Source organism: Myotis nattereri (genome assembly GCF_964212035.1).
Source record: "Myotis nattereri genome assembly, chromosome: 4".
Classification (NCBI taxonomy): domain Eukaryota; kingdom Metazoa; phylum Chordata; class Mammalia; order Chiroptera; family Vespertilionidae; genus Myotis; species Myotis nattereri.
Window position 1 is genome coordinate 66640496 of NC_138079.1, and position 25603 is coordinate 66666098.

The 25603-nt window shown below is 43.6% G+C and overlaps 1 protein-coding gene across 2 annotated transcripts in view; it reads right to left on the reverse strand.

Annotated features, from left to right (window-relative positions):
- MCC (MCC regulator of WNT signaling pathway) overlaps positions 1 to 25603 on the reverse strand; it is a gene marked incomplete at both ends in the record, with an annotated part of 360779 nt that overhangs the window by 218304 nt on the left and 116872 nt on the right. The window contains one exon of one of the 2 annotated variants that reach the window (XM_081088811.1): positions 15787 to 16379. The exons of the other annotated variant lie outside the window; for it this stretch is intronic. Coding sequence (XP_080944937.1) covers positions 15787 to 15843 — 57 coding nt within the window. Of the gene's footprint in view, positions 1 to 15786; positions 16380 to 25603 lie in introns of those variants that run through there. 2 annotated transcript variants of the gene reach the window in all.

Genomic DNA, 25603 nt, shown 5'->3' on the forward strand with positions numbered 1-25603 from the left:
CTCTTCTTGCTCATTATTAATATGTTAGGGTATTAATATGTTAGAGAAAAAATTTAAATTTTTCTTCAATTTACTTGGTGAATTCAAGGCAAGAATGTAAAGGACAAAGCCCATCAGCCTTCACCTGGGCTCCTGGGTCGTCAGAAGAGCAATGAAAAGGTTAATTTCTTACCTAAGTCATAAACCTCAGAACTCTGCACACAACTCATCACACTGACTTCTCAACACCAACTGCTGTGCTCAGTAGTATTTATAGGACAGCGCACATCAGCCTCATCATTTCATGGCATAACGTGTGCCAATCTTCCCATCCTGCCCAGGTAAGCGCCACTTGTTCAGGGCACTTCGCGACACACGAAGCACCACTGCTTTGTGGAAAATTAAATTCTACCACTGAGGAATACTGCAGTCATATTTTGCAGGAAATCCACCCAGTAACCTCAGGCCTTATTGGAACCCCTTATTAGCTCCATACAGTAACCTACGAACACTGATATTTGTAAAAACCTAAATTAGAGAAATGAATTACAATCTTTATCATTCCCAGCAAATTAAGAATCATTCACTGAGAAAAGCTATTAGCATATTTCTGTCCCTTACAAATAATTATTAACGCTGCACTGCAGGGACTTCCCTACCTTTGTGAGAAAGGCTGTCTTTTCACATGTAGGGCACATTATATATAAAATTATTCTCCACACCCTTATCCTTAACTCCACATAGTCATTAGTTCTAACTTGGAAAGCACCCTTGATAAGGCAAGAGGCATTATCACAAGTTCTAACAATTTTACTGTAGATTAATCAGTGTCAATGGACAACAGTAATTTCTAAAAGGATGCTTTTGAATATTAGAACTATTATTGGGCATCATTAAACAACCAGTTTTGTTGTACTGAAGGCAACCTGTTTTAAAAAGTATATACTTAGCCTTTGATATGCATAAAGGGAAGGGATACTTACAAGACAAAACAGAAGTGATTTTGTATCAGATTGCTTCCCTTGAAATATTTCAACAGAACATTAGCATTTCCATCCTTTACATTGATCATTTCTAATACAATAACACACTCTAACTCTAGTTCCTGGAGCTACTCCCACCATTCCCAGAGGGGAGCCTGCTTCCATACAGACTCCACTCGGATCGCTTCTCTTCCCAAGAGAGAATACCCAGAGCCAGGCTTGGCGGCCGCCAGGAGATCTGCCTGGAAGTAAAGCTCTCCAACCCCTGGGGCCCTGTTTGCCTTCAGAAGGAGATGGATGGTGGGGAGGTGGAGCCAGGATCCAACTTCAGGGCGAGGGAATCTGGGATTTGCCCACTAGTTGGTACAAAAGCTGTTGTCCTTTGCTTCCCGCCTCCCCCTTGGTCTTATTTTCTTTTCATCATTCTTAACTGACAAGTCTTCTGTCAACCACATTTCAAGAATGTGCTCTGAGAGAAAGCATTTTCCTGGCCACTGACCACCCCCACCAGCTAAGCTTCCAGACAGAGAAATACATAAACCGATCACATTATAGAATGCTGAGGGTTAGTCAGAGGAATGAGTAGTGTCGCCAGACCACGTGGGTATGTGGCACTCACTAAAGGGAGGTGAGAAAGGCCTTCTGGAGAAGGTGACATGTTGTGGGACCCACGGTGAGCTGGTGTCACTGTACAAAGGAACACCAGTGCAGGAAGAAGGACTGCAATGAAGAGTGTTTTGGTTTTTTTTCCAAGAGGGCAGGAGAGAGAAGGAGGAGGAATACTAACTACAAGAAAATTTTACACAAGACCTGTGCTTCTCCTTTTACCTGTTGAATATTCAAATTGGTCTGAGTTGGAGATAGAGGTCTGTGAGGCAACATCGTAGGGATGGTGGTTTAAGCCACAAAGATGAGCTGGAGCTTGAAGTTCAGAGGGTCCCATACTTCACAACCAAAAAGTGAGATGTTATAGCCTCCGGTCTATGACTCCTGTTTCCTTCCGGTTGGGTTGCCCTCGGGTATACACTCCTCAGCAAAAGATCAAACTAAGAACTTGAAAACACGAGAGGAAATATTCCTCCACTTCCTCCTTCCTACCATTAGAGGAGGGGTAGGGAACCTTTTTGCTGCCAAGGACCATTTGGATATTTATAACATCATTTGCAATAAGTTGATACGAAATTATCAACTTAAAATTTAGCCTGCTATACCTGGTCAGACATTTAATTAACTCACCCTAAAACCTTGGCAGGGCCAGACCAAATGATTTCGTGGGCCCTTTACTGCCTGAGGGCTGGACGTTACCCACCCCTATATGAGACAAAGCCTTAATAAAATACCAGAGGCTTTTCACTTTTTTAAAAAATCAACTCAGCCTGGCCTGCATGGCTCAGTAATTGAGCGTCAACCTATGAACCAGGAGGTCATGGTTAAATTCCCGGTCAGGGCACATGCCCAGGTTGCAGGCTCGATTCTCAGTGTGGGGCATGCAGGAGGGAGTCAATCAATGATTCTCTCTCATCATTGATGTTTCTATCTCTCCCTCTCCCTTCCTCTCTGAATAAAAATATATTTTAGAAAAACCCACAAACTCACGCCCTAGCTGGTTTGCTCAGAGGTTAGAGCATCGGCCCACACACTGAAGGATTTTGGGTTTGATTCCAGTCAAGGACGCATTCCTTGGTTGCAGGCTCGATCTCTGGCCCCAGTTGTGGCAGGTGCAGGAGGCAAACAATCGATGTGTCTCTCTCACATCGATGCTTCCCTCTCTCTCTGTCTCTCCCCCTCCCTTCCACTCTAAGAATCAATGGGAAAATGGCCTCGGTGGTGAGGATGAACAAAAAACAACCACCACTCAAATACAAAGTTAGCAGTAAACAGAAACAAGATGGCCTTCACTGCTGTGGGGCACTTCCCAAGTCCTCTGGAACCCATTTACCCAGGTTCCGCTCTGGCCTCCAGCCGGCGTAGCTCCATCCATCATTGCTACTCCCAAGCAAAGCTCCCAACGGCATTACTGCAGCCTTCTTCCAGTTAACAGACCACAGCTGGTAAGGGAATTCACAAAGTGGTGCATCACTGATAAAATCTTATCTCTGTGAAAGCAGCAGTTACTCAACGGGAGCATGGTCTTTCCTCTGCAATGCACCCCTATTCTGGGCATGGGCCAGGAGGCGCGTGCTGTGCCTCCCCTCTCTCACATTATGGATCAACCAGAATGGTCATCCTAAGGTCAGTTTCTGGGCACAAGAAGACCTGAAGATACCACAGCCAGGACAAAATTAGAACAAAATTAACAAAAATAATAAACAAAACTAATAAAAACTTAAAAGCAAATTAGAATTGCCAATTGTTAGCTCATTAACGTTCTGGCTCTGCAAATCCAAAAAAAAAAAAAAAAAAGGAACTACCCACCGTTCTCTTTGAAGACTTATCAATATTTGGAAGACTTTTTCCCCAGGGAATGAGCTTTTGGCATTCAGGTCCAGAGAGAAAAACACCGGCAGACAGTGAGTCTCCCAGGATTCCTGATACTGTCTCCATGACATATTTGTCTCCACTTAAGAACTTCCTTTCAATTATTTCAGTGCTCACAAGGACAGCTACTAATGTTCAGTTTATGAAGTGCTTCTTTTCTATTTAGCACATTCACTGTACAGGTAAGCACTGTAGCAGCAAAATAGCAACTATTATTATTAGTATTATTGTTATTGTTGTTAACATAGCAGCAAGAGCTAACCCCTGGTATTCACCAGGCACTTTGTAAGCGTGACGTAGGTATGTCACTGGTCTTTGCCACGTTCGCCTAGGGTGGCTATTCTTCTTCTCACCATTTTCTAACAGGGAATGTGCAGCCCAGAAAAGCAACTTTCCGCAAACCATCGAGCTAGGATAGCGAAGCCCACAACTCGACCACACATAGTTTTATAGACAGAATCTGAGGAGATGAATCAAGTGACCTGACCCTGTGGTGAAGTTAGTAAAGAAGGTGGCGAAAAAAGCCGAGACCTTTCCTAGTCATTTAACATGTTATCCTGACCCCAGTGTGTCATCATTTCTAGTTGGGGACAGTTTAATGCCAAATAAGAAAGATGCCCCATCTTTCACATGTGGCGAAGGAAAGGGTTTGAAGGCAGCTTTATCAGCATCAGACACTTGCTTTGGCAGCAATTACATGTGTGTCCATACAGCATTTTCATAAGCAGCTCAGAAGCCCAAATTGAGACAGTCTTGGAAGTCACTCCGTCAATCATACCATAGGCACTTCACACATATCAGGGCATCGTGAAAAAGGGGGATCCCAAATTTGAGTTTAAATCTACTATTTTAAGTTGGAAATAAAAACTCCTTCTGTCCTGGGGTCCAACTCAACTAGTCCCTCACCCCCCATCCCCCTACTAACTATCGCTGCCCTATTAACAATCAGCCCAGGCACAGAAGCCCCTGGACTATCTCATTCCCACAGTAGTCTTATATGGTGCTTACTCTCATCCCAACACTTAATCAGAAGTGCTCCCAATCAAGCATGAAAATAAATTAGATTTTGGTTTAACTGGGATTAGATTCACAGCACCAAGAAATAAAGTAACAGTTATCTAATCTAACAGGCCAGCCTCAGACTTCCTGGCTCCTCTCCACAGGCTCCTCTTGCTAAAGCACTCTCCTAAAATTCCTCTTTACACACTGTGAAATCACAGCATGTCGGTAAAGAAATGTAACTCTTCAAATGCCATGAATGTAACTCTTAACAGTGGTGCCTGCCTAACATGGCTAGAGATTGGCTGGCCTGTGGGTAAGGAGAGCTGCTGGGTGTCAGCCTGTGAAACGCGCACCGGGCCCACGATGCATCGGGAAGTGATTTAAGGAGCCTCCTGGGCTTGAGCAGAGCCCATCTGTTTTCCGTGGAGAAGCAGTTTACTTTCATGCCTCAGTTTACACTCACTGTCACTCCATCTGGAAATAGCAAGGAGTAAGTGCCGTGCAAAGCCCCAACCATGGAGAAAATCAGACTTAAAGGCAAAGAGGGGTAGGGAACTGATGATATGTAGAAAGTATGAAGGCAGTACTACACTGCAACAGCAAAACAATCCCAAGCAACCCAATTAAGAGATGGGCTAAGGATTTGAATGGACATTTCTCCACAGAACATGTGGCCTACAAACACATAAAAAGATGCTCAACATCAGTAACCACTAGGGAAATGCAAAAAAGAAACCTCACACCTGTTTAGATGATTATTTTAAAAAACAAAACAAACAAAAACAAATATTGGCAAGGATGAGGAGAAACTGGAACCTTTGTGAATTGCTGGTGAGAATGACGTAAAATGGTGCAGTTGCTATAGAAAACTGTAGATTGTTATAGAGAAGTAAATCCCCCCAAAAAAACTAAACAGAATGATCATATGCTCTAGCAATTCCACTTCTGAGTATAGACCCAAAAGAAGTGAAAGCAGGGACTCAAACAGATATTTGTAAACCCAAGTTCGTAGCAGCATTATTCACAATATACAAAGGTGAAAGCAACCCAAGTGGCTATCAGCGGATGCCTTAAAAAGGCATTCTGACATATCTACATCGAAGAACCCTAAAGACATTACACTAGGGGAAATAAACAGTAATAAATGGACAAATATTGTAGGATTCTACTTATATGAGGTACCAAGATTAGTCAAAATCCTAGAGACAGAAAGCAGAGATGATGGTGGCCGGGGTCAGGGGAGGGGGAAGGGGAATGGAAAGTTCATGTTTAATGGGTACAGAGTTTCAGTGAGAACGGAGTTTCAATGGGAAGATGAAAAAGGGCTGTAGATGGTGGTAATAAAGGTTGCACCACAATGTGAATGTATTTAATACCACAGACCTGTACACTTAAAAATGGTGCCATGGTGCATTTTATAGTATTTTAGCATAGATTTTTTAATTAAAAAAAAAAAGGATGAGAGGGTTGACCTAGTCATGCACCATCAACACAGAGCAGCTGGCAAACCCACCGAACAGTAAGCCCATCTCACTTACCCCCAAAAAGAAGGCAACTGCCCTTTTGGACTTTAATACCTGAGAGGCCCATAAAAACCCACTGAGAGCAACTACAATACACCCAAAATCACTGACCTAAAGCAAATTAGCCTAATTGTTTTAATAGTGGGATTGGTGGTAGTGCCATATGTAGACAAGATTTCCCGAAGAATTAGACTCCCTCCTTTTAAAATAAAAACAGAACATTAGATAACACATATTTTAAAGCAAGTCCTGTGACATAGAAACAGGAAGGTGAGGAAGAAAAGAAAAACATATTCCTGGGAGATAAAAAGAATATGAGTTCTACATTTCCCACTCTGCCACTAGCCAGCCTTATTCAGGCCTCAGTTTCCTCATCAGTCATGCAAATCAAAGATTAACTTCATGGCACCCCAACAGAAGTGTCCCCTTTGTGCAGTCTCATGCTGCCCATGCAACTTTCTGGCCATAATCTAACTCTCAAGCAGCTTTTCGACAGGAAAAAGGAAGTGTCAGCATTTCAGGATCCTTGAAACGGTATTTGTTATAAATCAATCAACTGAATAAAGTTAATTAAAAAAAAAAACAAAGCCAGTGATTTAAATAATTGAAGGCAACTGGTCCAAGTGACAGTGGAAAGTAAAACCCATTTTCCTAATTCAGACCCACTTATCGTCTCCATCATCAGCATCCATCCACCCTGAACCGTCCATCAAGGAAAGGCAGTTTTCAAATCATTCCTGGCTGATGTCCCTGCCACTCAGTTCTTTAAGCCATTCCCTTTAAGGGGGAAATAAACTCCAAATATGCTGAGTATGTCAAAAAAATAATAATAGTTTATTTTTATGGAATATAACAATTATTTCTGATAGGAGAAATGACACAATTTGAAAGTTTGGGAATATGCATAGACTTTAAGGGAGTGGAGCAAAAGGGGAAGCATTTTATGAATGATCACGCTAGCTTCTTCTGAAAATACTTTCTTTAATAGGCTTTCGGGACAAAGCCTTCCAGGACTTTTTTTTTTTTTTTTTGCTAATTCCTCCTTTTCTTGTCATCTTTCCTACACTGCCCCACAATAAAAAAAAAAAAAAAAAAAGTATACAGATTTAAAAAATTCAGGTTACGTTCAAAACACTCCGGATAAATCCTGATTCTTTCCCATAGCTAATGAGGCTGTAGGTGATGGAGGCAGATCTGTGTTCTCAGACCATCTCTTTTTGTTTCCCTTGTTCGCTATACTCCCAGCCACACCACCTTCGCACCTTGGCTGTTCTTCCCTCCGCCTGAAATGACCACCCCCTGTCTTTGTGTGGCTCTATCCCTCATTTCATTCAGATCTAAAATCACAGATTCCTGCACACAGGTCTTCCCTGACCACTGTAATAGCATCCCTCTCTCCTTCCGTCCCTGTGGGATTTTCTCTCTCAAGCATATATCACCACTGGACTCACATCTCATCGGTCTCCTCCTAGAATGTAAGATCCATTAGAACAGGGACTACATCAGTTTTGCTTGTGTCTGTATCCTCAGACCTAGGAACAGCACCTGGCATATAGAAGGCACACAGTATCTGTTGAGTAAACAAATTGGCAACAGAGCGTAAGTTACAGTAATAATGACCAAACTAAATTCCCTCAATGCGCACTTTAACAAAAATGTCGAGTGGTCAATCATCAGTCAGTTTGTGACAGGGAAACTGGGTTTTGGTCCACACAAGTAACTCTGAAGTTTGTTAATGCCCTACTATGCACACATTGACAAGGTGCTGGCAATAACAGTGACGGGCTTTGTTCTGTCACTGCCTTCAAAGACCTCATGGTCTCCCGGGAAGGCTGGCCATCATTACAGTCAGGACTGAACACGGATATAAGAAAGAACAAATAACTTGGGAGGAGAAGGGACCCAGCAGGAACAAGAAGTCATACATGTGCCACACATTCTATGGACAAGTCCATACAACCCATAGGAAACAGGGGCAAGCAATTACTCCCACTCTTACCATGAAGCCAACCAGAGGACTCCACTGCTTTCCTAATTGCCAGGCAATCTTCCTCCATGTTGGCATTCTTCCGTTGATAACCGCTTCATTATTTCTCAAAATCCAGCCGGAGCCCTTAACTGGCATGCATGCACACACACAGGCTTCGGGAGACTTTCTGCTCTCAGGTTACCAAACACTAAAGCTTAGGCTTAAGATGCATTTCCACCTCTGGCACCATATGCTCCATCATATATTCCAAGCACTGATCAAACCTCCGGACTCAACTCATCTGCTTCAAAACATCCTACCAATCAAAGCATCAAGTAGCTTTGGCCACACACTTTTCCCAGTCCAACAGGCTTTGGTTGCTCAGTTACAAAGTTAACAAACCTAAACCTATAGTGTTTTGTGTGTTTTTTTTGGTATGGCAGTAGCAGCAACAGCTGCTAATTCTGGATTTCCCCTCTTCCCCCAAATTTCAAGGTTTAATCTCTTTGCTTCCCCTAGCCCCCACAAAGTTTCTCAAGGTTTAATCTTTTTGCTGAGTACAGTGGGGCCTTGTCTTAGGAGTGTCCCGACTAACGAGTTTTTCGAGATATGAGCTGTCTCTTGGCCGATTTTTTTGCTTTGAGTTGCGAGCTAAAATTCGGGCTATGAGCCAGCTTCAGATACCCCACAGCTAGTTGGCGCAGCGAACGTCACAGTGAACGCCACAACATCAGCCCAGCATCACGTGTCTCACTCGTTCACTTTTTGATTTGACATACGAGTAATTTGAGTTATGAGCTCCATCACGGAACGAATTAAACTCGTAAGCCAAGGACCCACTGTATAAGAAATATCTTGAAAAATTTTACGTAAATTGCTTTACAAACCTCAGTCACTCCTTACGATAATGCAAACCTCCCCAAAGATGTCCTCTTTCGCCTATGTATGTACTAATTTTGGCTATTTTGGTTCAGCAAGAAAAAAAGAACATTTGCTAGAAAAAGAGGATAGCTCTGTGCTCCCAGTAAATATTTACTCTATAAGTTGAACTCTTTATCTGAATCCATGTTACCACTGCTAGGAATCTGGGTGTGTGTGGTTAGGGGGAGGGAGAGTTCAAGAAAATAATTGCATATAATTTATCTTTGCCATGACATCCCCTTGCTGATATTAAAAAAAAAAAATCCATGTTATAACTATTATCTATCAATCTTCTGAGTCTTTTTTGGCTTGTCTGATTCTATAATCTCACAAACACAAACCTCTTTTCCTGAATCTAGAGATTACTTAAAATGTAATCTTGGTTTTCTGAAATTTGATTCTAGTGATCAAACACTAAACTTGCAATCCTTGCTCATCAACAACTTCTTAATTGTGCCCTAAGTGCAGGTTTCACCTTCCAGTTGCAGTCTGACTTCGGAAGAAGCCATCCACGTGACTTGCATTCAATAAATCAGCTTCAGGCAGCTATTAAACAGCACCCCTGAGCTTACCATCCCATACCCTGCTCTAGACAGGTGCCCCCACTTAAAGTTCTGGCACCTCAAATCTGCTAGCCACAGTCCTACCTGCTCTTAATATGAAAGTCTTGGAATTAATTTTAAAAGTTCCTGATTGGACAAAGCACTTCCTCAGAATCAAGGTGTTCTCTTTGCTTTGGGGTCTGCGGCCATTTCAGTTCCGAATCAGCTGCTGGTCTCTGCCTAACCTCTTCTCACACCACATTTCTCCTTTCTCTTGTCCCTTTGACCACCTGGTTCCAGACACTCGATCTACTTCCCTCGCAGCCGGGTTTGACGCGGGGTCTCACTGTCATGTTCTCCGTGCTTCCTCAGGACCTGGCTTCCAGCTGCTGCCTTGCCTTTGACCCCAGCTGGCTGCAATTTCACTGGGTTCCCTGGCTTTCTTCACCAACCCCAGCACTCTACAACCCAGAGTGACTGAGCCAACTGCAGTAGCAGCCTAGAGCCCTACTGCAGGGGTGGGAGAACCCTAATTCTTGTGACAAAGGAAACCTTCTCCTTCTGCACCTTAAATATCGTAGCATTAATCCCTCAGACGCCCTGGAAGCACACACTGTGGGACAGAGGTCTCGGTGCCCCTATCTCCCTTGCAAATCTGCTTTTAAGGCTCTGCAATGGTTAGAGCAGTGGTTCTCAACCTTGGCTGCACATTAGAATCACCTGGAAATCTTTTTGAAATCCTGATTTCTGGGTCTCATTCTCATTCCGGAGATGGGAATGAGGCCCAGAAATCAGGATTCTAAAAAGATTCCCAGGTGATTCTAATGTGCAGCCAAGGTTGAGAACCACTGGCCTAGAATTTCTCAGCCACTTGAAAGTGACCATATCGTTTTAATCATATCCATTTCATTGTCATCAAAAACATTTCTCTGGGTATTCAATAGAGATTACAATACAAGTCAAGTCAAACAGGCTTATTAAATAGAATACTCTCTCCTAGGAACATGTGATCAAAAGCTCAGAGCAGAAACGAATGAAAGGAAACTCTGTACATACAAATGGCTGACCTGGGCTCAACTCCCAACTCCGCCATTTATAGTCTGTATAATCTTGGTAAGTTTTTCACCTCTTTATGCCTCAACTTCTGTACCTGTAACATGGGCATAACAGAATGTGCCTCATAAGGTTTTTTGACAATGAAGCATGTCAATGCCTGGAACATGCTCAGAAAGTGTTAGCTATTACAGACCACTGAATTAATAGCTAAAAGATAAAGCAACAAAGGCTACTGCCAAACATCGGGACTTAAGAGACCAGTGTTTTAGACACGATTCTGTCAGTTTGTGGCCTCTGGAGTGGATTAAAAATGGTTGCAAAGTCTTTGTCACCTCCCCCTTGGACTGGTGAGATATATTTGTTCACCCTTTGCCTCTGGGCTAAGCACACAGCTGTTCTGACCAGCAGAACACATAGAAGTGACCTGGTGCCCGTTTCAGTCCTACATTTTAAAAGAACCTTCAGCTTCCACCTCCTGCTTCTTGGAACCCAGCCGCCACAGGGAGAAGAAATCCAAGCAGCCACACGGACAGGCCCACTTCCAAGAGAACTGAGGTGATCTCCAGTCTACAGCCAGCACTGATTTGCCAGCCCTGTGATTAAGCCCGTTTGGAAGTGGATCTTCCAGTTGCAGTCACAGGTCTTTCCCCTTGAACTCTGCCCAAATTGCAAAATCAGGAGCAAATAAGATTGTCATTTGAAGTCTCTAAATTTGAGAGCAGTTTGTTACACAGCCAAAGAGCCTCTTAAATCAATTTTTCAAATTCTACATTTATAAAAAAGGGAAAGAGAGAGAAGAGGCAAGGTGTTCATTCATCAAACATTCCTAGAACACCTACTATGTGCCAGACTCTGACAGGTCTTAACACTGCCCTTCTGGTGCTTATCATCTGTGGCTAAGACAGACATTACACACCGCACTACAATGAAGTGGGATTCTATAGAAACAGAGGAGGTGAAGAGGTATAACGGGGAGTGGGCATACTAGGTGATCTCATAGGCCCTTCGGATTCTGATACCGTGTAACTTGACTAAAAAGAGTAAGTACATCTGTGAGATGGACACTTAGAGATATATATACAAGATAATCTATCTAGAGAGCAATTTTCTCCCATATAATCTACTTCTTAATTGGCGTATCAGTGAAGATGTGGGGTTTCAGTAGCTACCCAACAAGTAAATGGTGAAAGCAGGGAGTTGCCTCTATAACCTATATTCAGGAGTGGAATAATCTTATGAAAGAGGCTTTGAATAATGTGATGAGGAGAGAGTTAGGGAAATACAATTTCCAGGGCAACTAAGGTTTCAAAATAAATCGTGATGGGAGAATTTTACCTGTTCATTGTTTAATATTTAAAAGACAAAATATAGGTTAATTGCTTCGAACAAAGTATTCTTTGCGTTAGGAAATAATTTTTTTTCATTCCCAGTGGTTTTCATGATTGCCAGGAAAGAACAAACTCTTTTCCCCCCCCCTCAGGAATTTAAAGAATGTTTTGCTCATTGTGATTTTCAAGATAACTAAGAACAATATAAGAACGCTTACAAAATAAATCCAAAATATCAGAACAATAACAATGATTTGCATTTCAACATTAAATTCATATTTCATGCAGCAATATCCTAGGAGCTTTTCTGTTGAGATCTTGCCTTTCAGCCAAATCTGTGAAAACCTTGAAAATCTTTCTTGACTTAGAAGAACAAACTCTTAAAGATAACTCTTGATTTTGCTACATAAATAGATAGCTGCCTATTAGACAAGCAGACTGAGTGGACAGGTATTCTGTAAAGATGAGTAAATTCAAGTCGTACTCTGATAATGCTGCACAAGACTTCTTCCCAAAGTCTGAATTACTCTAAGGACCAAGAGATGTGATTGTGAAACTGGTCCCACAGGTTTTACCAAGTTAAACAGAATTAACTGCCAACTGAAAACCCACGGGGTTGAGGAAGAAGATTGAAGAGCCTTCCTTGACAAGGTTTGGGAGAATTTAATCTAATGCTGCTGGCAGTGTGTCCAGTCAGCTTCTTGATCTTGGAGGAAGACTGAAAGCCAACCACTTAATTTTCTAAGTGCGTTCGATTTGGCTGATATTAAAGTCCTTCCTTAACCTCCTATTAGAAAAAGAAAAACATCCTTTGAGTCTTTGATAGGGACAGCTAATAGCTAAGGAAAAAAAAAAAAAGAATCGCTAACTCATGTTTCTCAAATTTTCCTTTGAATTACCTTTGTTAATGCTAATGACTAGTTTGTTTTGGTTCAAGTGTTCAGAATTGACATAAGCCATTTGTGGTCATGGATAAATAAAAATGCTTTGAATTGACCATAGGTAGAGGGCATTTTACTCTCTCCTATAATCACCTCATAGGATCTTAAACAGCTATTGTTCAAACTAAAGACACAACAGGAACACATTCATGAATTTCCTGTTTTCCAGCATCTTAAAGTTCTCACACTTGCAAAACACCTCAGGCCCAACTCCCAGCCCTCAGTCTCCTCCAGTCTCCCTCACACCCAGTCTCTCCTGCCTCCTGGTAAGGAAGCTTTCCTGGAGCAGGGCAGGCAGAGGTCAACGCCTGAATTGTTGACCAAAGCTTGCTGCTCTCGTGAAGGTCCAGCAGATTACAACTAGAAACGGATTCAAGTCACTTCCCTTGTTCAGGACGTTATGAAGTCAGTGACTCGTATGGCTAGAGGACCCTTGCAGAAGGGATAAACTCACAAGTCAACGCCAATGAGAGAGGCCTCTGTTTCTAATACCCAGAATAATGTTGAGCCCTTTGAGTTTTTCCTGCCCCTGAAATGCCTGGTGAACATCAGGCTGAATCTGACCCCATGGTGACCTCCAGGCAGTGTTGAGACTCCTGGGCAATAAGAGATATGGCATTAAAGGGGCCCCTCAGGGATTTTATTAGCTCTGCTTCCAGATGAGGAGGAACCAACCATCAAAAAAGGATGGGGACTTTGCCCCCCCCCCCCAAGATGTTAAAGCAAAACCAGTGTTTAAAAGAAAAATTACGGTGAAAAGAAGAAACTCTCCTTTACACCAAAGAGAAGTGATTGTGAAACAAGGGTAAAGGGAGAAATACAAATGAATTGTATTAGAATCTTCCTGGGTCCATATCCTTACTGATCTATAGATATTACAGAACATGGGACTATTGCCCATGTGATTTAGGGTCCATAAGGTATGAACCTCACACCCTTACCTCTCAAACTCTCTTTGCACATACCATAATTTAAAATATGTACAAAAGCTAAAAAAAAAACAAAAAAACAAAAACCCACAAAACTATCTTCACAATTTGTTGCAACTACTTAATCTGCAGGGAAACTAGGATTGGGGGATGGAGGAGCACTAAGTCATTGAGCCTAAAAAGAAGGCTCTAAAGAAGGCAAGCAATGAATGAGCAGACACTGAGAAAAAGGAAAGAAAATTTGGTAAAGGATATGGTTGGGACAGAAACTTGTTTATTGCCCGAGGGACAAAACTATGTCTTGTAATGCTGAGATATCGCTCCAACTAATGCAGAAGTCACAGAGCGCCCTCGCAGCTTGCATTTGGCCACAGGTTTTCTAAGGAGTGGAAAAATGAGGCGTACGAGACACAGGATGGAGAGTGTTACCTCCCACCTGGGTTTTACATCGAATGTCCTCCCTGACCCTGCCAATACTATTCAAGTCAACCCAGGCCTCCTCTCTCTCCACAATTCATCTTGAAACAGAGGTAATTGAACAGCACCTTTCAGGTGAAAGTGTGAAAGCTGCCAGGTAGAAATAAACAATGTGAAAGGCCTAGCCAAGACTCTCTTCAAGCCTTCGGTTTTTTAGTTTTTAAATGACCTTAGTAGATAAGACAAAGGCTTCTCCTCAAATAGTGTCAGTAATGGAGCAGGACCTGGGCTCTTCTTAGATCTGAAACCTCCCCCTGCATTTAAAATTGGCAAAAGTCACTTAGGTCTTCAGGCTTTCCCTCTGCCTCCCAGTTTTAAATTAAGCCCTACCCTTTGCATCTCCTGTCTTCTTCATCACAAGGGAAAGCACAGCGGTTAGGCAATGCCTCTACTCATTGGACCAACACCTCAAAATGCTATTCCAAACCCCAGCAGGCACAGCATAGCAGCAAGACACTTAGAGCACCAGGCTGGAGTGCTGGATACCAGCCCCAGACCTAATGGAGTTTCCCCTGTACACCCCCTTCCTTCCCCATCACCAGCCCTCTCCCCAAGCGAGGGCTTGAGCCTTTCATTTTCCCTTCACGGTAAGTAATCTGACATCACTTCTATCTGCCTTCCGGCTGTTTTTACACCGGCCTTCACCCTGCCTCGCCCCCCTCCCCCCTTCCTTTCTTCAGCCATACTGAAGAAGCACAGACTATTTATTCTACTTTTGCTCCCAGAAATGGCTCAGGGATGGTGCTAGGAGGAAATCCTACAGCCATCCAGCCTCCTGCTTGTAGACACCGTCTCAGACTTTCTTCTGAGCTCCCAGTTCTGTAGGTTTCCCGTCCTACTTTTCAGGTATTCAAAGCCGTGGGGGGCGGGGTGGGGGAGGAGGGATGTGCCCCAGGCATCCCTAAAGTCATCAAAAAGGTGGCTTTGGGCATCCTTACCGTTCACATATTTGCATGCCGTTTGATGTAGCCTTTAATTTCAAAGCAAGGTCCCAAACACTCAAGTGGCTATGTTACTGTAAGAGCCAGGAATTGCAAATGCTCTTGCCTCAAAGACTCAGAAGTCCAGTCCCGGGCAGGAAATAAAGTTCTAAGCGGCTTTGATGTGCTTCCTCCCCACGCAACTCCCCAGCGCGGTCATTCGTCTCCGCCGCGGAGAGACCACCTTGCCCGAATTTATCCAAACGCATCACACGTGGGAGCCAAGTGGCAGATTTAATAATCCAATGAGTTCCCGGGCCCCCCCCCCCCCCCCCAATTAGTTACCGCTGGCTTAAGCTCAGCTGGGATCCCCGGGTATTTTGTGCGTACGAAAAGCAGAGTTGTACATAAACGGGGGGGAAACGGGTGGGAAGGGACAGGGGACCCAGACCGCGGAGAGTAAAAACGCCTTGGCGGGTGGTGAGAGCTTGTTTCTTTTTTAAGCCACTCGTTTCAGACTGAAACATCAAGCCAGTTCAGGTCATTTCCTGAGTAACACTACAAGTTAAAACAAGATCCAGAAAATCTATTAATCTTTAATTGCGCTGCCTCCAGACAGGGAGTGCGAGGCGGGTGCGGTACTGGGCTGGGGGGGGGGGGGATTAGGAAAGGGGGGAGGGGGGTCAAAAAGCCACTCTGCCTAGGAAACCAGAGCTCTCGACCCCAGCGGTTTCTTACCTCGCTCAGCTCGGCCGAGGAGTCGTTTCCGTATTTCAAGGCAACTCCAGAATTCATGTCTGCACTTTTCAGAGCCGAGCTCCTCCTCCAGGTCTCGCGGCTGTGAGTTCGGCTTCACAGGCTCGCTATCCACTGCTTGGTCCCTTCTGGCAGATTCTAGTCTAGACAGCCATTTTCGCCCAGGACAGCGGTGCAGTCCTAACGAAGGATGCCAACACTCCGAAGAGGAGCAGAGCCGGCTCGCGACTCACGGGCGAGGCATTGCTGCGGGAGGCTGGGTGGCGCGGCGCGCTCGCAGCTGCTGCAGCGGCCGAGCCGGCGCGGGGACCCGCCCGCGCGCGCCCACCGCCGGGTCCCGGGGCAGTGCCACCCTCGGCGCCGCTCACCACTCCTGCGGCGTCTCGCCGACCCCCATGACCAGGCTGGAGGCACCTCCCCGCAAGATCCTGCACCCTAGAGGGCTTCGTCGAGCTCCAGAACACACCCGGGCGGCGGGGCGAGGAAGATCCGCTCCCCGGGCTCCTGGGAAGGAAAGAAAGCTAAAGAGAGCCCGAGCGGAGCTGCGCTTCACGCCGAAGTTTCCCGTTTGAATCGGCTGGAGTTGTAAGTGGTTTCTGATTGAACACAGCTGTCTAGCTGCTGGCTACGGGGCGCGCGGAGGAGGCGGGGCCAGAAAGAGAGAAGCGGGGGCGCGGGGGGCGGGGGGAGCCCGCAGGAGGCAGAGCTGAGACGTGCAGGGAAGAGCTCTCTAGGACCCAAGTGATTCCAGGACCCAAGTCCAGGAGGGAGAAGAGAAACAGGAAAAGACACCTGAGTAATTGTGCAGAAAAAAATAAAAACAAACACCAACACCTTCCCTCCTGGAAGCCACTTGCCACGATTCAATAACGTCAGGACAAATCTGAACACTGTACATCAGGCCACGCTGTGCGCTTCTCACGGTACATTAAGATTTTACAAGAGTGTAGGGCGGGTATTTGCCCTGATCAGTCTAAAGGCAACACCCAGGGTGTAAATTCACTGTCAAACTCCCTCTGTCGCTGCGGGCAGATTACACTTTCTGCATGCCCATAATAAAGATCAAGATGCCCCATCCCTTGAAAGATGTAAGACAGGCTCAAATAACCTTTCGTCCCCAACGCCCAGACCTTCCTTAAATATATTACATTCCCATCCTCTTCAACCCCCAGACCTTCCTTTAAAATCTTACTGCGCATCTGAGCAGAGCTAGGTTTGTATTTCTGGGGCTTGGAGTATGAATCAGGAAAGATTTAAGGGCTGTTATATCCAGTGAACTCCTGGAGTCAGAGCTTCCCTTCAGCCTGGAGTTAAAAACAAGGCGGGGAGGGGATTTTCTCTCCATAAAGGTTAAAGTCCCACTGAACTTGAGATGCACTGGAACGTGTCTGATCCTTTAAAACAGCAGGTCTTCGGTTAACCGTCTCTTTCTACACAATGGGAACAAACTGTCTCCAACCCCAATGACAGACCTTGGCATTTCCTGAAGCCTTCTATGAAAAAGCCATTGTATTGTACATTTGCAAGGTCTTTTTTTTCTTTCTTTCCCTAAATAGAATGTTTACTTTGCTTTGTAAGAAAGAGCAAAGAGTTTTGTATTTGCATATATCTGCTTGCCCATCTGCCTTCCTGTTGAGTTCATTCATTGCCTGACTTCAGACACTACTGGGATGAAGAAGAGTTTGCTGCTTCTTTGGAGCCCTGAATCCTACCTTCTGGGGCACTGCCAGACTATAGCACATTGGGAGAAATTCTTTTGCATGGGGGGGTGGGGAGGGGGGTGGTGGTGTTGGGAAGCCGCATTATTTTACTTATTTATTCATTCAAACTTGTTGAGAACTGATTGTGTGCTTGAAGGTGGAGATGGTGAAAGAGTATCTATATATGTAAAAGGCTAATAGGCAAAGTGTCCCTATGGGAGTTTGACCGGGAGTTCTATCACTCTCATGATGTGCACTGACCAACAGGGGGCGGTGTGGAATGAAGGCCCTGGCCAGCAGCTGGAAGGCCCCGATTGGCCCTGATCGCTGGCCAGGACTAGGGACCCTACCCGTGCACGAATTTTGTGCACCAGGCCTCTAGTAAAACTATAAATAAGATCCAAGCACTAACCTTGTCCATAGTGCTTATAGTCTCATAAAACTTACTGTATTTTTCCATTTATAAGACACCCCCATGTATAAGATGCCCCCCACTTTTCCAACCCCAAATTAAGAAATCAATATTTTAAACATTTTGCTGGTTTTCCTCTTAAGTTCTTCTTTTTTGGCATCTTAAGGAGTTGTTCTTCCTGTTTTCTCCACTGTCTGATTATACACTCTGTGGGAGGAGGTCCAAATTGTCTCTCTGCAGCTCTATTTCCATGCTCGTTTGCATAGCTGATTACATTCAATTTGAATTTTGCAGAGTAAGACAATTCCTTACCGGTATTTATCTTTTTATTTTTTGACATCTTTATGGGCTCAGAATGCTCTCGTCCCTGTTGCATCTGCACAGTCTCCACCTCCACCTCCAATTACGGCATCAGCTCACATCAGTAATAGTAAGGCTCATGATTGGAGGAAGCCTGTTTGACAAGGTATGGGCAGCTATGTACCCGTGCGGCTCCCTCCTTAGCTGACTTCCGTGTATAAGACGACCCTCAATTTTCAGTCTGATGATTTTAGAAAAAAATAGCATCTTATACACCAAAAAATATGGTAAATAAAGGCCTGTCTGTTGTGGTAAATGGTTAGAGTGTCAGCCCTTGTGCTGAAGGGTTGCAGGTTCAATTCTGGCCCCAGTTGGGTGAGTGTTGGAAGCAACTAATCAATGTATCTCTGTTTCTCTCTCTCTCTCGCTCTCTCTCTCTCTCTCTCTCTCACCCTTCTTCCCTCTTCCCTCCCTCCCTTCCATTCTCTTAAAAAAAAATCAATGGAAAAAATATCCTCCAGTTGAGGATTAACACATATACACACACAAAAAGTAAATAAAAATGAAAATTCTAGACAGAAAATGAAACTTGCTATAAATGCAGTACAAATGAAGACCTACTGCAGTTCAGAAAAGGAAGTAGGATTTTTGGCTGAGCTGGGCTAGAGAAGAGTCTGTAAAGGAATCTTAGGAGAGGCAGCATGTGAGATGATCTTTGAAGAATGGCTCAACCCAGCAGAAATGGGGAGGAAGAACAAGGTATATCCGCCAGTGGGACCCCTGTGAGGGAAAGTGTGGATGGAGACTGGAATGTGCAAAGCATGTGTGGAGACATTCCTTTCTGGGATGAAACCTGGATGAGATGAGTGAGTTGAAGCCAGATCACGCACAGTTTTGAGTGTGAGGCTGAAGAAATGGAACATCTGATAAGCAATGGAGAACCACTAAATATTTTTGAGCACAGAAATAACAGGATCAGAACTGTGCTTTTATACATTCCAGAGAATCTGTATCACACTCATGAGTAACTAACATGAATTCAAATAGACTAGTGCTGAGTGTTTAAAAAAAACATTTTAAAAGAAAGTAGTTAAGGTGTATAAAGAAACATTTTCATTCTAGATGGCCACTAAAACCAAGCAGATGACTTAATCTGATAGTCAACAAAAAGAAAAGTGATCTCTTCCAAAAGTGGAGGAAAAACTGGCAATGTTAAATTATTAAAAAGCAATATGTCTGTAGATTTTGCTTTATGGGCAATATAAGGCATTTTAAAGAGTAATGTTAACAATAAGAAATTTTCTTCTTAAACAATAACTTTAATACTCAACCACCACAAAAGATGCAATTCCACTACCATCTGGCAGCAGTAAATATGGTAAATTGAAAGTGGGAAATGGACATGCCAAGTGGACTATACACCAACATACTAGCAAGAGGCTACAAGGGCCTGATTTAAGTTGGGGCAATGGGAATGGACAGGAGGGAGCAGAAGCTATACAAAGAGAGTAGACAGAAATTGTGTGGAAAAAGAACTTTAAAATGACTTGTAGATCTAGAACTTGTTTGAACAGGATTTTGGGCAATGTCCTAAAAAAGCAGGGGGTGGGGGTGAGGGGAGGAAAGGGGAGAATAGCAGGGAGGAAATGGGTATTCCAGAGAATAACTAGGTTAAGAAGGAAACTATGTTTGGGATATCATAAGTTGAAGGTGGCATCTAGATATTGGGCCAGGTCAGAAACTCACCAGCAAGGGAAAACAAGAACCTCACCCTCAGGGCAACCTACTCTTCCCTAGCATAGTGCTGGTCATTCGGTTTGGACGCCTGATCTTTCATGTTGTTTAGGCCGTTTAGACCCCCTGAAATTCCTCTCTAACGATAACATCTACGCCTCCGTTATATTTCAGCTCCAAGCCCAGAAAAGCAGCAAAACCAGACATGGCTGCCTCAGAACCAGCTACATTGACTACTGACTCCCTGCCCTGGCACTGAGCAATCAGTGGAGACCACAACCTTGAAAAAGCACACCTGGAGAGCTTATGGATATTCCATTAGGGACCTCCCCTGAAAACTCCCCTAAGATTTCCACCTGAGAGAGATACATCACTCAGGACAAAGGACACAGTGCGCACTCTCCCTCCAAGGAGCATGCCTTTGCCATTCCCTTCCTCTCCTTCTCCCACAGGCACATATCCCCAACCTCTAAGGGACCCCATGAGATTTGCAATCAGGGGAGCAATGGGCAGTGGCAGCTCCTCCAGGCTAACCCCCTGAACCTGTCTCCAAGGCCCTGACTTCTCAGCGAGGCAGAGCAGCCCAGCCTAGACTTTTCTGTTGCTTCTTCTATGCCCTTCCTTGTTTCACTGTTCTAAGTACATTTTCCTGCCATCATGGGCCCAATACCCTTTGGCTCAGTGCTGTATATATAGCTCTTTCCTTTGGATATTTCCACCCCCTAACCCTTTTTCCTTAAATAAATTCAAATTTTCTTTAATCACCATCTGAGATGGCTATTTAGCCTGCTTGCCACCACTAATTTTAACCTTTCCGAGATGTTCAGCAGAAAGGTTAAAATGGAGCTATAGAGATAAGTCAGGGTTGAGATAGAGATGGAGTGGAGGCTTGAGGTTACCCCTATTCGAATAGTAAATGAGCCCAGCTGGTGTGGCTTAGCAGTTGAGCGTAGACCCAAGAACTAAGAGGTCAACCATTGGATTCACAGTGGGGGATGTGCAGGAGGCAGCTGATTGATGATGTTCTTCTCTCACTGGTGTTTCCATTTCTCTGTCCCTCTCCCTTCCTCTCTCTCTCTTAAAAAAATCAATAAAAACATATTTTAAACAAAGAATAAATGAAACGGAAATGAGGTAAAGATTACCAAGGAGGACAGGATAAAGGAAAGAGAAGTGGTCTGAAGACATTACCTTAAGGAAAGTCTTTTCCATGGAGGCAAAAAAATAAAAGAGGAAATGGTGGGGAAGGCCACTTGCAGAAATGGGAAGATAACCAGGAGAACTCTGAGTCTGGGAGTCTAAAGGAGATGTTGTCAAGACAGAAGGGGCTATACGCTATATATGCTATAGGGTGGGCTTGGCAAGGAGAAGAAGCCTGAAGACTGATAAAAGTCCGTTTCAAAGACATTACTGTCCTTCAAAGGTACATTTCTACAAAGCTGAGGAGACAGAACCCAGATTGCTACAAGGAATAATGAAGAACTGGGGGGATAACTGTGCACTACATTTTTTTTTAATATATTTTATTGATTTTTTACAGAGAGGAAGGGAGAGAGACAGAGAGTTAGAAACATCGATGAGAGAGAAACATCGATCAGCCGCCTCCTGCACACCCCCTACTGGGGATGTGCCCGCAACCCAGGTACATGCCCTTGACCGGAATCGAACCTGGGACCTTTCAGTCCGCAGGCCGACGCTCTATCCACTGAGCCAAACCGGCTTCGGCTGCACTACATTTTAAAAAAAATAAATAAATATTTTATTGATTTTTTTTACAGAGAGGAAGGGAGAGGGATAGAGAGTTAGAAACATCGATGAGAGAGAAGCATCGATCAGCTGCCTCCTGCACACCCCCTACTGGGAATGTGCCTGCAACCAAGGTACATGCCCTTGACTGGAATCGAACCTGGGACTCTTCAGTCCCCAGGCTGATGCTCTATCCAATGAGCCAAACTGGCTAGGGCTGCACTACACTTTTCATAAATTTGATGGTGACAGGAAATCAGGAGACGGGATAGTTTCTTAGAGTAGGTAAGCAATGTTGAGTAGAGAGTAGAATAGGCATATTTGTAGTCTGTGGCTAAGGGAAACCCTGGAGACCCAGAGAGAGAAGGAAGATGGAACAAAGTTCCTGAAAAGGGAAGGAAGGAAAGGACCAAGGACAAAACCCATGAGATTAGGTTTGCCATGGGCTTGGAGAAGAGGAGGATTCCAATGCACCTTCTAGGAGACCAGCAACAGTTGGGACAGCTGGATAACTTATAGAGTAGTCAAAAGAAGGCCTCATACACAATAACTAATAGCACTTATTTGGAAAGTTATCATATGTCCTCTGTGTGATTGGGGGGTGGGGGGGAGGAATAAAGCCTGATGATAATTTATAATCAAATGTCAACTTAAGGCAAGGAAGACCATAAATTGTCTGTCACTGCAGGAGAATAGAATACTGGCAATCCCCACCCCCGACACTATTCAAGCATAGGTTAAAGGCTGGTAGGACACACCGAAAACCAGTGGCATGTAGAATTTCATGCAACAAGGGGGAGTCCAAATCAGTTGTCTTCTAACCTAAGATGCCATGAAATTAAGAGTTGTTTATGTTTTGTTTTGTTTTTGCTATAACTTAAATATCTTGTGATTTTTTTTAACCTCTTAGTCTGGGAATCTCTACTATCAAGAAATCTAAGATATTACTATAGACAAGAATGCAATGGAGTCAATATCCTACGGAGTTCCTCAGCATGCCATCTGAGCACACTAAAGGGGAATGAAGACCCAAGTGCAATTCCAGTATAATAAGAAAAAGGTCTCAAAATTAGCACTCACCATAGTTTACCAAGTATGTATGCCTCAAATCCCTTCACAGTGTGGCTGCCTCAGCACGATCCCTTCAGAAGAGCTTCTCCAAGTTCTCCTTCTGCAAAGTGTAAGCTCCTATTCAGAAGTATGGGCAGGAAGTGGCAGGGGAATTTATCCAGATCAGGGTGCAGGTCTGGGAGAAGGAGGAAAACCTCTTTTCACCTGCAATATCCTGAGGCCTGGGTCCCCCTCCTTCCTGGGCCTTATTTTTTCTACAAGCTAATCTCTTCTTTACTCTGGTCTCTGGGAGAAGAGGAAGCAGTGAGCAGTAGTCCTGGGAAAGCAGTTGCTGTTTGGATGAGTGGATGGGTCTGTGTACCAATCGCATGCTGTAGGTGCCCTGGCATTGCCTTTCTGCTACCAGTGCCAGTCTGGTCCTCTACGTGTACCTGCTGACCTCTGTGATATCTATATAGCATGGATTCTATACTGGGTTTCTCTGTATCCTCTACTGGCAATAAACATCTTGGGCAAAGATCCTGACCTCCAGAATTAAGGAAATTGACTGAATCTTTGGGACTGGCTGACCTAAGCCCTCTGTCTTTACTCCTAGGGTATCCAAACCACCCTGGTCTGCCACAGGAGTCCACTGTGCTGATTCAGGCTTGTCCTCCTGCAGCTCACACAAGGACCCAAGCTCCAAAGTTGCCCCCTTCCACCTTGACTCTCTTAAACTGAACAAAACATTGAGACTCTAGGAAGAGAACAGTCTACTTAAGCTAATTCACACAAAGGTGAAAAATACCCATAACCTTCTCAACGGAGCCCAAAGTATTTGCATTGTAAAAAAGAGAGTGCTTTGAAATAATGTTAAGTTGGTGGGATTTCCTGAAGAAGAAAATGACTTTTCAGAGGAAAGGAGGATTTCAAAATGCAGAGACAGCAGGAAGTCCTAGGCCTCTAAGTCTCTGAGGGCCATAAAAGTCAGGGAGCTCTCAAAGTCTATACTCAGAAGAATTTCCTGCCCTAAATCTCCAAGCCCACCCTCTTGAGTCTAGAAATGTTTTCCCTATGCCAACTCCTGTGGCCCTCTGTTCAACCACCAAACCAGCTCTTCTCTCAATGGCCTGCCCATCACAAATACCATTTGCTGCAGGTACCACAACATAAAGAATTCGGGCAGCATTGCACTACATGATCTTTGTCTTGGTCTCTAATGTTCTCGGAGAACAACATTAAAAACTGGAAGAAATCCTGCAATCACCTCGCTAATCCCTGCATCCCATTTATATAGGTGACGATATGTAGGGTCAGCAAGTTTATGGCATTCATTCAAAAAAAGAAAAGCGCTCAGTGTGCAGTTGTTGTGTTGTACCGCAGGATTCAGTGGTGTGTGGGCAGAAATCCTTGCTTTCCAGAGCCAGCATGCTTGGTGGGAAATGATCAATAACCAAACAAGGAAGATAGTTACAGCTTGTGATGGTGCTATGGAAGGATTAATGGGAGCTGTGAGGAGGGAGAGCAGGCTCCTTAAGTGAAGCTGTCAGAGAAGGCCTTGAGAAGATAACATTGCAGCTTGAAGGTCAAGAAGAAGCCTACTAGGCACTTCTCTGAGCAAGGACAAAATCTTGGGGCAGAAAAGGGCTTTACTTTTCCAATAAATTTCAATAAACTTCAAGTTTTATATTTAGTTTAAATTTTAATTAATAGGTAGAGAATGTAATGGAGCATGGTGAAAAAGATGATGGAGGAGCCAGACTATACGGTGGGTGTGTAGGTCATAGATTTTATTCTTTGTGCATGGAGGTGCCACAAGCAAGAGAGAGACACAATCCAGTTTATGTTTTTAAAAGGCAAATCTATTCCTATACAAACTTTACCACTAGGAAATGTAAAAAGGAGACAAAAGGAAGTCCCTTCTTTATAGAAGTATTCTTGTGAATAAATGAAGATGGATAGAAGAGCCCTATTATGCAACTGCTAATGAATTAATGGATTTAGATATAAAGCACAATGGATACTAATATTATTAAAAAAGACATACAACCAAGCATATGACTTCTGGTAGAAGAATACAATACCACCTATGAAGCCATCCTAGCAGTTGTTAACATGAAAGAACACATAACATTACAGCGATGCAATCAGCAAAACCCAGACTATAACTTTACAGGACAAGCAGTCTGGTTTCTTCAACAAATCAATTGCAAGGAGGGGGAAAAGCAAGTGAACAATGAGATATTAATGGACGAGGAGTCCTACAGACATATCAATCAATATGTGGTCCTTATTAGGACCTTGATTCAAACAACGTGACTATAAAAAAATCATGATATTTAAGAGATATTCAGAAATATACGTTTTTGGATGTCTGATGATATTGAAACTTACTAATTTTTAAGATGTGTTAATGGCCTTGTAGTTATACTTTAAAAGAGTCTTTACCTTTTATAGATCATATGTTGAAATATTTAGGACTAAAATGATATAATATATGGAACTTGTGTCAAAATACTAGAGGAGGCAAGAAAATAGATGTGGTTCTCAATGAATTGATAACTATTAAAGTTGGGTGACATGTATATAGGAATTCATGCTACTCTGTCCATTTGTATATATTTGAAGATCTTCATAATAAGATATAACAAAATAGAATAATTTTGCTTTTATGTAAAGAGTGGGTGGTAGTGCCATACCAGTAAAGCAGGGAATCCTGTTAATGGTTATAGCAGTTATCTGGTAAGAGAATGCCTATGGCTTGAAACTCAGTGAAATAAATTAATGATGAGAAATGGATGAACTTGAAACATATTTAGATAAAAGTGACCAGGACTTGGTGAATGATTGGATGCAG